Below are 13,260 nucleotides of genomic sequence, written 5' to 3' on the forward strand. Positions count from 1 at the left end.
ACCTCCGTCAAAATGACAAGTGACATTAATGTGACAAGTGACTTTTTTTTAATTGACAGTGCGTGCGAGCTGGGCGCTGCGGGCGCGGCGGCGGCGTTGGTGGCGGCGGGCGCGGACGGGCGCGCGCACCCCGTGACGCGCTACGGCCCGCTCTACGTCGCCGCCTACCACGGGCACGGGGACATCGCGCGCATGCTGCTGAGACACTTCCCGGAGGCCGTGCAGGTATATCAACTGATGCTGATACCGCTAGACGAACCAAACTGCAGTGGAGCGACGCGACATTTCATATTCTAGAGCACTGACGTTTCGTGTCACGTAGTGTGGCTTACCTCATTCGATGTGTCGCGACGTGTCGCTGTAGTGCAGATATACCAAGACCCTAGTGCGCTCTCACCTTGAAGCCATGGCGTCGAAATACTAAAATAACATTAATTCATTGCACCGCTCTAATATGGCTCCTGTTACAGTCATAAATGCGTAGGGCAATTCAAATTATATGACCGACTAACTAAAAACCGTGAAACCATATTTTTAGTTGACAGATTCCTTTACCTAAGTTTCTAAGCATTTAAGGTTTGCTAGCAAATGCAGCTGGTAAGATCCTAACAAACAAAATAATGTTTCAGCAAGAGACAGTGGAGAAATGGCTGCCTCTGCACGCCGCGTGTATCGGCGGCCATGCAGAGCTGGTGACGCTACTGCTGGACTACCCGTATCCTGAACACTTGATGAATACCTACACGTAAGTAACTAAAAGATATCACCAAAAAAGCGAGTACTTGAAAAGTAATTAAGTGGCAGCAAAGCGAAAAAAAAAACGACACAATGATATCTCATAAAACTACGCAACGTCGCTTCGCTCGCTGTCCCGTATCCCGTCTTAATGCTGCCTTTCCACCAAAGCTGAACCGAGCCGCGTTGCGAGCAATATATTTTACAGTTCCAATATTATAATTGCTGTGTTAACCGGATCAGGAAAAAAGTTAAAGCAGCAGCAGGCGCAGCCTGAGGCTGCGTTTCCACCGGAGATGCGTTGCGAGGAATGTGTTTTCGATAACCAATAGAATCGCTGCGCTTAGCGAGCTCAGGCAAATGAAGCGATTATATTGGTTCTCAAAAACATATCCCTAGCAACGCAGCTCCGGTGGAAACGCACCCTCACTCTTCTATTTTGCTGCGACAGTTTGGAATTATTTCCTAATATTGGACTATTATTAAGCGACAGTACGGGCAAGTGGCAGTACCGGTTCGCGTTCGACGTGAACGCGCGCGACGCGAGTGGGCAGAGCGCGCTGTACGTGGCGTGCACGCTCGGCAACGCCGCAGTAGTCGACGCCCTGCTCGCATGCACCGCGCCCGCTGCGCCTACGCAGGTATAGATATCATTACTAAGAAAGTAAGGACCAAAATATCGCCTGAGCGCGCCCGTTACGCCTACGCAGGTACAAACTAGCGATTTGTGGCCTTATTAAAAAGATAATAAGGCTCAAAACTTACGGGCGAACCTACAAAATGTATGCCTTCGGCAAAGTGTTTCAAGCGTTGAGACGTGTGATCCTAGTATTGCTAAAATTTATTATAAGAATATTTTTTTACGCTTTATTGAAATAAGCTAAGTATAAGTAACTATAAGCTTAAATTATTTTCTCTATCCATCTTTACTATCTCACACTGTCTTCCTGCTATGCTAAAATCAAAAGCGACGCTTCCGTTGTGATATTGACAGCTGTCAAAGCCGCCGCCATTTTGATTTACGGCGGGAAACGTTACAGCCGCTAGAGAAGGATGCGAGCCCGCCGAGCGAGGCGGCGCAGGTGCTGAGTCCGCACCGAGCCGGCATCTCCATGGGCATACATGCTATAGTCAGCAAACTGACCGGTGCTAGCAGGAATGTGAGTACGATAAAGTATGGGCCAGAGGTAGGTATGAATTCGAGAGATATTGATACTTGTTTCTTTGACACAAAATTATTGATATCAGTCTCTTATTAAAGCTTATTCGTGCTTGAGAGAAAGAAACAAGGAGAGAAGTGTAACGGGATACAATACGAATTTCTACGTCCTCCTCGACCTTACTAAACAGTACCGTGTTTTGCTTGATCATTCTACGTATTTGTGTTCTGCACCTTTCTTAATTTAAGAAAATTTTACATTCCAAGGTAAACATAATATTTATACAGGGTGTAACAAAAATAAGTGCTAATACTTTAGGGTGTGTGCGTGTTCCTTGTAGAGAGTTCACTGTGAAAGTAGCAGCGGTGAAAGACCAAATTTTTTTTTCACTTTTGTATGGGGAAACTCGTGACGCTCGGGCCCTTGCCCATACAAAAGTGAAATTTTTTTTTGTCTTTCAGTGCTGCTACTTTCACAGTAAGCTCTCTACAAGGAACACGTACACACCCTAAAGTATTCCAAGGTAAACATGATATTTATACAGGGTTTTATACACTTATTTTTGTTACACACTGTATATAATTTCACTATTTGAAAAAAGTATAAAAGTATTCAGCAATTTGAATATTTTGGTAATAACTGCAATGGTATCATAGTTTAATATGGGTGAAAAACCGTACGTAAATCTATGTTTATAATTTTAAACAAAAATAAGATTTAAGCGCACCTTTCCATTAAAAAAGTTGCCTCCCCAGAACGTCAGCGAGCCGGTAGAGCGGCGCGTACGCGTTGTGCGCGTGGACGCAGCGCGCGGCGCGGACTCGTGCGTCGCGGTGGCGGCGCGGCTCGGACACGCGCGCGTGCTGCGGAAACTGCTCGATGCCGGCGCACGCGCAGACGCCAGCGCTGCGCCACCGCAGGTAATAAGACATGATTATTCATACGTCACACAATAGATATACTATGTTTTGTTCTTGTCTAGAAAGTTGGAAAGAACGCTTGATAAAAAGGGACAAAACATTTTATAGCGAAATTTTTTTGTAAGGGTTAATATATGTACCACTGAACACATTCAAATGTGAACTTATCTAAGCAATAAAAAAAGTGAGAATTAAGAAATAAAAGGCGCGGGTTTTTAATGGAACCACTTTTAGAAATCCGCACTCAATTTCAATATTATTTATATTAATTTCTTACACTACACTACATTAATCAAAACTATCCTCCTCTACAATATTAAGAAGGATAGTCTAGATTTTAATGTAACAATTATTATTCCATTGACAGGAGTTAACCGGCTCGGAGTCGCGCGAGCGGCGGCGTTCTCGCAGTGCGTCCGTCACTCGCTCGCGAGCCTCCCCCTCGCCCTCACCTGCAGGATACAATGAGGATCGTGAGTGTAAACACTTAAGTTAATTGTTTGCATAAATTGTTTGATAAATAAAGAAATCCTTGCTCAGATCACTAAGATTAATTCTTGCGCTCTGAGGAATTTACTGAAAATTTTGTGTAACTGTTGAAGTTAACTGAAAATGTTATGTGTTTCGTTTTGATAGTTATATTGTGTAGAGCTTCTGAGCCTTTTTGACAGCTTATCTATTCAACAGCGTTTAACTGGCAAATTTCTTGGCGTCAGCCAATCAAAAGTGCTTATGAATTTCTGTTATAAAACCGGGCAGTGGACGTAGAAACGTAGGTTTTGATTGCAGTTTCACACTGTATCCATGACGTTTATAGGCGAGGGTGGATGGACGGCGCTGGCGGCAGCAGCACGCGCGCGACAAGCCGGTGCGGTCGAGCTGCTGCTGGCGGCGGGCGCCAGTGACGTCGGTGGCCGCGCCCTGCGTGAGTGCGCTAAACACGGCCTGCATCATCTCACTGCTGCTCTGCTCGCCACCAGGGTAAGAGATGTTGTATCTTTCAAAGCTGTCATTCCGACCACCCTCTGTGACACTAGGCGAACTTCGCATTTTGTAGGGCCTAAGCGTGTGCGTAATAAAAAAGGAGCGTTCTCTCTGTTTCAATTTAATCTAGCAGGACGAATGCAACTGGCGAATGGAGGTACGAAGTGACTGAGCGTAGTTTACAATCGACATAATATGTATATTGTAAAGCCTTTATTTGTGTTCTGTATGTCTTTACGTAAACGTATTTACTTATACAATATAGAAATAGACTGGCTAGCGGCAAACCCGGACGTTCAAATATAATATGCTATTTTCCCCATTTAATACTTGATAGCTTGTACCAGTTGCTAACCAGCTCTCTATTCTAGGCGTACGCGGATCCCGAGTACAAGTTGAACCGGTCGGCGATGGCGGAGCGGGTGCTGGGCGCGCGCGATGCCGACGCCGCGCTCACGTACCGCGCGCGCTGCCCCACCACGCCCGTGCTGCTCAACTGGCGTGAGCTACGCTGCCATCTCACGCACATCAGGTGAGTACAGTGGCATATACTGACATATACACATACTACCGGTCGTCGATGGCGGAGCGGGTGCTGGGCGCGCGCGATGCCGACGCTGCGCTCACGTACTACGCGCGCTGCCCCACCACGCCCATGCTGCTCAACTGGCGTGAGCTACGCTGCCATTTCACGCACATTAGGTGAGTACAGTGGCATATACTGACATATACACACACTACCGGTCGTCGATGGCGGAGCGGGTGCTGGGCGCGCGCGATGCCGACGCTGCGCTCACGTACCACGTGCGCTGCTCCACCACGCCCGTGCTGCTCAACTGGCGCAAGCTGCGCTGCCATCTCACGCACATCAGGTGACCTAGAATTGACTGTTAGCGTATTATCATTATTGTTCAATATACGCCCAAGACCCGCCAGAGCGTCCCGTATTCTCCGTTAAGAGGATTCCACACCGCCATTTTTTCCATACAAACGCTGTCCCCTGTTTCCTCCCTGGATAATGCTAGTAGAGTTATAATTTTTTTCCTGAATATCTACGGCCACTAATACAATGTCCCTATGTTTTCTTTTTTTTCATAATTTAATTATTAAATAAGATATGAACGTTCAAAAACCCAAAAAAATGGCCAGATTTTCCACTGTGTTCAAACGTCCAGAAAACAGATTTGGATAGATTATACAAAAAAAGCAAAACATAGGAACACAGCTCAAGCCTTTTTTTAATCTTTAATGAAAAAAGTACTTAAATCGGTTAAGTTTTGGAGAAGGAATCAGGGGACAACGAATCGTTGATTTTCTGGATTTTCTGCAGTTGTCTCTATCGCGTTCTGCGGTATAGGCTTGAGGTAAGGGAGACAACTATAGATATTACACGTACTTTTTTTTCATTTCTCTAGCCGCTGTGGTATCCTCTTAACTGATGAAAAAGCGTGTCTGACCACACAACGCTTTTATAAGTCTTATCATAAAAGTTAAAACGACGGACCGCTTACGCGGCGAGTACGCCACACAACTAAGTTGTTTATTATGACTTTGCTTTATTGATATAGAAGGAAAGGGAGACGAAAGGCTCAAATGTATAAAAACTTACTAACTAGGTGAATATTGCTACAGGATGTCGTGGATCCGCCAGGCGGCGCTGCGCGTGAACCCGGCGGTGAGCGCGGGCGCGGCGGCGGCGCAGGCGCTCACGCGGCTCGAGCTGGCCAACAACGAGCTGCGCCTGCTGCCCCGCGAGCTGTTCAGCCTCGTCAGCCTTAGGTAAAAATATTTAAATCAAAATAACGAAGCACATTATTTAAATATAAGACTTTTTATAATAAATAAATAAAACTTTATTTCAGACTAATTTTGTCCATAGATTTGTTAGTGACAGTTAGTAACAATTAGCTTAGAATTTTTAAATATGATGCCACGGAATTTGTTCTAGCGTACATACTTACGTGTACGCATGTGCGTGCGTGCGTTTGTGCTTACTTATTGCATGTGTGTGTCATGCCATATAACTGAGAGCTTACCACGTGTTAAAGGTATCTAAACGCGGCTCAGAACAAGCTGGAGCGTTTGCCGACGTCGGACGATCCGTTCGAGGAGGAGGACACGAAGCGGCGCGGGAAGAAGCCGGCCAAGCGCGCCACGCCAGTTTACACGGCGCCCGTGCTGCAGGAGCTGTATCTGCAGGTACTTATATAAATAATGCTGTTTTGTAAGTACCTGACTTAGTTTTGTACAATTCATCAATCCATGTCCTTAGCTTAGCTCCGTTGCAGCGTAGCACGGCACCTTTAAGTAAGAATAAAAAGTACTTGACAGTACGACTTGCAATTTATTAAGGTAAGATAGGACTTAGCCGCTTGTCACTTGTAATAAAGTAAAACTCAGATAGACTTTAGGTACTGGGAATGCTCTTGTAATTTTTACCGTCTCACGCGTGTCCTTTTATAATATTTTTACTTATTCGCACATGCGTTAGTCTGGATTCAGTTTTAAAAAGGGAGAACATGATATTTTCATACACGATTACGGATAATTTTGCCTGACACAAGTATGTCTTAGCCGTTTGCCTAATAAGTATGTTGATATTCCCCAGGACAACCGTCTAGAGGAGCTTCCGCCGGAGCTGTTCTCGCTGCCGGCGCTGAGCAGCCTGGACGTGTCCAACAACAAGCTGCGCGAGTTGCCGCCGCAGATGTGGAGCGCGCCCGCGCTTCGCGACCTTAGTGCTGCGCTCAACCATCTGCAGGACCTGCCGGCTGGGGACCGCGTGAGTACTCCTCCCCAATATCCCCATACAGCAACATCTGCCGCCGCATATATATGGAATAGTACCCTCTCCCCCCTTCTTCCGCTGCATCTGCTCCGAAGCAGGACCTGCTGGGAGGGTGACTCAAGTTCTAATTAGTGGTGCTTAACTCACTTGATGCCATCTTTGTCAATGTATAAGCAAAGTGACAATCTGTAAAAAGAAACACTTAAGCTTAGGCCAAACCTACGCGACCAGGCGACTGCGAAGCGGAGCGTGTCAAATGTCTGTTTTGTATACAAAAAACACATTTGACAACTTGACGCTCCGCTTCGCAGTCGCCTGGTCGCGTAGGTTTGGCCCAAGCTTAAAAATTAATTATCAAAACAATATGGCTGACTTCCACTATCAAAATTAACTTAAACTTCAAGCCAACTTATAAAGATATTGAATATAACCAGGTGCAGGACGACAGGCGGACGTCGATGACGTCAGAATCCTCCGTTGCGTCGCCGACAACAAACTGCGCGCCGTTCGCGCTCGATAACTCGGTAAGTCTTTAACTATATACATGATTACGATATTTGAAACTGTGATTGGTTACGGCAGCATCGATAGGCATATAGTAAATATTTTGAAAGAAATTATATCGACTAAACGTCAACATCTCTGCTAGGTACCACCTTAATCTTATATCTTTATTATATATAACGAGCAATTCTTGTATATATATATATATATATATATATATATATATATATATATATATATAATTGGAATCTCGGAATCGCCTCCAACGATTTTCATGAAATGAAGTATATAGGGGGTTTCGGGGGCGATAAATCGATCTAGCTAGAAAGCATTTTTAGAAAATGTCATTTTATTGGTGTTTTATCGAATACCGAGCAAAGCTCGGTCAAACAGCTAGTTAAGTATGAAATGTGTATGATTATATTTCGTACCTAGTTTTAATACTCTTTAAAGTTCATTCTACTGTAATATTCACTAACAGTTTATCGTTTCCAATTGTCTTAGAATGAAAGTACACTAATATAAAATATGTTTTCCAACAGAAGTCGATGTCTCGAAGTCCGTCTATCGAGCACAGCGAGGCGTCGCCCGACGACGACGACATACCCGCACTCGGCAACAGAGCTGGACACGCGATGTAAGTTTGACACCTTTTGTACGATTTTAATGACCAGTTTTTATGTTCACAAGCTACTTCACAAGGTTTAGAAAACGCGGCCTACTCCATTGCGGTAGACTGTGTATTAACAAAATTTATTAAAAAATCAATAATCATACGTATTCTTTTTCATAACAAAGGAATAAGCATCGAACTATAAGGTAAAATACAGAAAATATACAGAGGGTTTTTAGAATTTATAAGATATTATGTCATGGACAATCGCAAACAAAATATTAGTGTTGGACCGGATAATAAGTTTCAAATGTAGTCCGAGCCATCGATAAAGGTTCAATAAAAAGTTGTCTGGTCTAATAATGGTATTAAAAGCATATCTCCCCCAGCTGGACGGAAGCGAAGCGCGCGCACGCGTGGCGGGGCCCGCGCGCGACGTCGCCGTGCCGCGACGCGCCGAGCGGGCAGGCGGCCGGTGCCAGCGTGCTCACCTCGCTCAACCTCGCGCACAACCAGTTCGCGTGCGTGCCCCCGCCGCTAGCGTGCATGGCCCCCGCCCTCACACGGCTCAATATGGCGTATAATAATTTGAGGTTCGTGTTTCATTTATGTAATGATAACGACGACTTTACTGTATGTAATTGTTACTTTTCTTTGTCTTGATCGTGTGAAATATAGTCCTAAGAAGATAATTATGTTCACTTTGATAACATTAAAATGGGTCCGTAGATGTGAAACAGCTGTCACAAAACCAACATTAGGTCAAATTTTGGATACATGTAAAATGGTCACCAATGACAGGACACATGGAAATTACATTTTGGCAATGCGCCAATGAGTGGTCGATCCTTTGAGATATAATGTCTATTGATACATTTGTAGGTCCATGTCGTACGTGACGTCATACCCCACCGGGCTGCGGCAGCTCGATCTCAGCCACAACCAGATCAGCTGCTGGCCAAGTTTGCCGCAGGTATTACTGTCGATGATACCGATTACTGAAATTATATTCTTGTTCCCGTGTCATAACGTTCTTGATTTTTACTTGTGTTTAAGTTTAAAGCAGTTTCTGCAACTTATGACATTTTATTTTAGAGTATTTACATAGTAAGAAGTAACATCCTATTATATCTATACTCAGGTGGAGAAGCTGGGCACATCGGCGGACGACCCGCTGGCGTGCTACTGTCGCGCGCGGGCGGGCCGGCCACGCCCCCGCTCCGGCGGCTCCGTGCGTTCACAGCTGCTCAGCGCCGCCTGCCCCGCCAGACGACATCTGCGGCTGGAGGGCGTGCGGACGCTGGTTAGTACGACGCCGGGCTGTATCACGAACGAGAGAGAGGCACGATCGGCTTGAGGGATCGGCTCAGTTCGTAGTTCGTAGTTCGTAGTTGTCACGTCAAACTACCGTCTGTAAACCGACTTTACAGACAACTAATTTTTTAACGATGTTAGTGGCGGCCGAAAAGGAAGATCTTCCGACCGAGCGGGATAGCATGCACGGTCAGGCCGAAGTCCTGCGTCATTTCAGACGTTGTATACATCTTGCCGTTCTCCGAAACATCGATAACGCGATGCAGGATTGTTAGGCGAATTGTGGGTACCGCCACAGTTTCTCCGACGACGCTTTTTTCTACTGTCCTACGAGTAGTTGTGACAGTTTTTTGAGAATGGATGTTTGTTACACTGTTTGACACAAAGTTTTCAAGCTTAAAATATATACCGAAAAGTGTTTCGATAAATGCGATCGGTATACATTATAGACTCGGGCAGTTAAGGTTTTGTTTTTGTTTCATTGCTCTACCTATGTGATTTTTGATAAGACGTTTTGTATCTCAGATTCTATCGAACAACCTGCTCACGCGCATACAGCTGACCACGGACGACGACGGCCTCATAGCCGCCTGCGACGCCGCCGCTGCCGAGGAGAATGATGATGAATGGGTAATGATTATAATGCAGTACCATCGTACGATATTCTATCGATTAATACCAGTATAATTTTTATGTTTGTCTACTTACAATGTACACAATGTCTTCTGTGACTTATATATTACAAATCATCACAACTTAAAATTATACAAGGTTGAGCTGTCTCTGTTATACTTTGTTGCAAGGACTAAATTGTGTTAGATAATCACTGCAAATAATTTATTAGCAATGGAGGTTTATCAATTCAAGACGTGATGGATTATATGTGTAGCCAGATATATTAGGTAGGTTATGACTTGTGAAGTAAATAAGTTACAAGTTTTATGAATATAATAAGGGAAAAAAATTAGTTATGGTCCGTATGTTACGAAATGGTACTTGTTCGATTCTTTCACTCACGTCTTCAATTTATTATTATTATTTATTTATAATCACTATAAGCTATGCCTTCTGTGCAATCGAGCTCCGAGACATCGGAGGCTGTCAAAAATGTCGCGGTATATTTTTTGTAAATTTTCCACCTCCAAGTAACATATGTTACATAATGATGAATTCATCAGAACGGCGAGTCGTCGCTCAAGGCGCGACTGCTGTTCCCGCTGCTGTCGATGCTGGACGTGTCGTGCAACCTGTTGCGCGCCGTGCCGCCCGCCATACACCTGCTCACCAACCTCTCCGTGCTCAATCTTAGTGGAAATAAGGGTACAAAACCTTCGCTTTTGTTTTACACTTCCACACTAATCTCTCCGTGCTTAACCTCAGTGGAAACATACCACTTTAGTTTCATTTGTGACCTTCCTATAGCTGATTACTGATAAGTTACAATAGGAGCATTTGTCGGGGTCGAAAACGGAGTTTTTCTATGGGTGACCTTACTATAAACATTTTTGTCAAAAAATCATCTGACTCGTGGTCTCTCTATACCCAGAGATCACGGATCTACCGCCGCAGATGGGTCTGTTATCGCGGCTGTGGAGTCTGAACACGGCGGGCTGCACGCTGGCCGAGCCGCTCCGCTCGGTTGTGCGCGGACGCACGCGCTCCGTCGACGTGGTGGGATATCTCCGCTCCGTGCTGCAGGAGGCACGGCCGTACGCGCGCATGAAGTTGATGCTTGTTGGCGTGCAGGTATGTCGCTCCCCCCTGGTGATACGTTGTTGGAACGCCGACGCGAACCGCGAGAAAGAGTAATCTGTTGTTATAATTGTAATAATCCTATCTCAGTCTGTCGCTTTCTTCTGTGCTTTCGTTGTAGCCCTAACTTCAAAAGTAGGCTTCAAATGAGATTTTCTTTTAATGAATGGTTTTTTTTCAGGGTATTGGAAAGACCAGCCTGCTGGAGTGCCTCAGACAAGAATCTGCTTTACATCACAGAAGGAAACCTACTGAAGTAAGTAATAGTAATTTATTTTGTTAGACAGCGAACAGTGCAAAAACTGCCTTTCTTCTTTAAAAGTCACTTACAAAACTTTCTGTCTCACAGCACTGGGCGAAACGCATGGGCAACAAGTCGGTACGGCGCGGTATGTCGACAGTGGGCGTGGACATCGGCACGTGGGTGTACGAGCAGGCGCGCTCCAGCCGCGGGCCCGTCACCTTCAGCACCTGGGACTTCGGCGGACAGCAGGAGTGAGTGTGACGTGTGTGGTGATGTGGGCAGGGGACGTGGATGAACGAACAGGCGTAGGCTTCCTACCATAAAATGAGACACATGGACAGTATACATTAGTCAATATCTCCGTCTCGTTTACACATACGTAATTTTCGCCTATTTACATCGCTATCTTTGTCTATCAAGCGGCTTTTTCAACATAATATGAAAAGCTGACTATTGAAGTTTGACTGGCTATCGAGTCGTCAAATGACACAGCCTTTTTTTAACCCCCGACAAAAAAGAGGGGTGTTATAAGTTTGACGTGTCTGTCTGTCGGTCTGTCTGTCTGTCTGTCTGTGGCATCGTAGCATCAAAACGGGTGGACCGATTTTGATCTAGTTTTTTTTGTTTGAAAGCTGACTTCATTGAGAATGTTCTTAGCTATAGTTCATCATCATCAGTTTGCTTCGTGCTGAAAAATCGCGGTTCATCTGGTTCGTGACGGGCCGATTAGCAACTTGCAGTATGAATATTCACACATTAATGGAAAGTTGACCTGGTGCTGCAGCATCACCTGGTAATCAATAGGATACCCAACTCTTCACCAACTTAGAGCAACGGTTTCGTGTTTGGGCTCATTTGAATTACGACAACTACTAAGACATAGATAACCAATAAATTTTTTACATGCTGCTGCTGCAGCATCACCTGGATTCTATAGGAGCCGAGCTCCATATGAACACAAAGTGGAGGTTTCATGTTTGGACTCATATTGACGGCCTCATCCAAAAGGACATTCGTAGATGGTATTCATTGGGATATAATGTGATTCTGTTGATAGGAATTATTCTGCACTATAACTAACACAAGTTTAAAAAGCATGAAATTAAATTAAATTAAGAAATTAAAAAAAACCCCCGCCAAACAACTTTAAAAAGTAATGAAATAATATATTTTACTGACTTTAAGTTTAAATAGTTAATTCCTAAGTGTAAAGTGATATTTTAGTCCATACAATTTTTTTAAAGTTGTTTGGCGGGGGTTTTTTTTAATTTCTTAATTTAATTTACTTTTCCAACATCATGGACTACTCGGTGAAATTTGATTGGCTACTGAAACTTGAGATATCACAGCCCAGTACACTGTTACGAGTATAAGAATGAGAACAAACCCTATGTGTCCAGGTACTACGCGACGCACCAGTACTTCTTGTCCCGTCGCTCGCTTTACCTCGTGGTGTGGCGCGTCCCGGACGGGCGGCGCGGGCTAGCGCAGGCGCTGCACTGGCTGCGCTCGATTCAGGCGCGCGCGCCTGGCTCGCCAGTCATCATGGTTGGGACGCACTACGACCTGGTTAATCATGTAAGTGTTTGTAGTTGTCAATAATAATTATAAGTAAGTCTCAAGTTAGCGTCGCTAGGTGGACGTGTTTTCATAAGATATTTTTTTTCATTTTCTTTTATTCATAAGATTTTTTGATACTTTTTTTCTACGAATAATAAAAACTAAGGAAACATAACTCCCACACTATTACCGTTTTAAATTTGGTTCCATTCGAACTGTCATGTAACGTCAGCCTTTTTACCGCTCAAGGCCACCGAAATATTGCAAATGTATTGAAATGTGTACCTAAGGTACACTTTTTTGACAAGTATTTTGGAGCATGTTTTTTGACGGAGTTACTCTTCCTTAGTTTTTATTATTCGTAGCTTTTTTTCCTACCACCTATAATAATAGTCAGTCGGTGCTATGTAAAAAAAGGGTCTTCCTCTTCAATTGTCGTGTCAAATCTATACTAATATTATAAATGCGAAAGTATCTCTGTCTGTCTCGCTTTCACGCCAAAACTACTGCCCAATTGTAATTAAATTTTGTACACAGTCTAAAGCCTGAGAAAGGACATAGGCTACTTTTTAACTGGAAAAAGGGGTTGTAAGGGGGTGAAAATGCGTAAATTTGTTCAAATTAAGTTAGTTCCAAAAACTCATAACAGAGGGCGCCAAGAGCCGCCTAGATCGCGCTATCGCTTC

The 13,260-nt window shown here is 44.3% G+C and overlaps 1 protein-coding gene across 2 annotated transcripts in view; it reads left to right on the top strand.

Annotated features, from left to right (window-relative positions):
* Positions 1-13,260, top strand: part of LOC121740502 (leucine-rich repeat serine/threonine-protein kinase 1) — a 52,057-nt gene that overhangs the window by 14,691 nt on the left and 24,106 nt on the right. For both annotated transcript variants that reach the window (XM_042133215.1, XM_042133217.1), the window contains exons 5-26: positions 60-225; positions 630-745; positions 1,223-1,376; positions 1,776-1,895; positions 2,651-2,815; positions 3,183-3,288; positions 3,633-3,796; positions 4,171-4,331; positions 5,432-5,578; positions 5,848-5,998; positions 6,408-6,581; positions 7,022-7,111; positions 7,634-7,728; positions 8,094-8,297; positions 8,587-8,677; positions 8,846-9,007; positions 9,544-9,648; positions 10,197-10,338; positions 10,565-10,764; positions 10,952-11,026; positions 11,120-11,265; positions 12,415-12,592. In XM_042133215.1, coding sequence (XP_041989149.1) covers positions 60-225; positions 630-745; positions 1,223-1,376; positions 1,776-1,895; positions 2,651-2,815; positions 3,183-3,288; positions 3,633-3,796; positions 4,171-4,331; positions 5,432-5,578; positions 5,848-5,998; positions 6,408-6,581; positions 7,022-7,111; positions 7,634-7,728; positions 8,094-8,297; positions 8,587-8,677; positions 8,846-9,007; positions 9,544-9,648; positions 10,197-10,338; positions 10,565-10,764; positions 10,952-11,026; positions 11,120-11,265; positions 12,415-12,592 — 3,112 coding nt within the window. The remainder of the gene's footprint in view (positions 1-59; positions 226-629; positions 746-1,222; positions 1,377-1,775; positions 1,896-2,650; positions 2,816-3,182; positions 3,289-3,632; positions 3,797-4,170; positions 4,332-5,431; positions 5,579-5,847; positions 5,999-6,407; positions 6,582-7,021; positions 7,112-7,633; positions 7,729-8,093; positions 8,298-8,586; positions 8,678-8,845; positions 9,008-9,543; positions 9,649-10,196; positions 10,339-10,564; positions 10,765-10,951; positions 11,027-11,119; positions 11,266-12,414; positions 12,593-13,260) is intronic.

The sequence above is a fragment of the Aricia agestis genome, chromosome 3 (genome assembly GCF_905147365.1).
Source record: "Aricia agestis chromosome 3, ilAriAges1.1, whole genome shotgun sequence".
In the NCBI taxonomy this organism is placed as follows: Eukaryota; Metazoa; Arthropoda; class Insecta; order Lepidoptera; family Lycaenidae; genus Aricia; species Aricia agestis.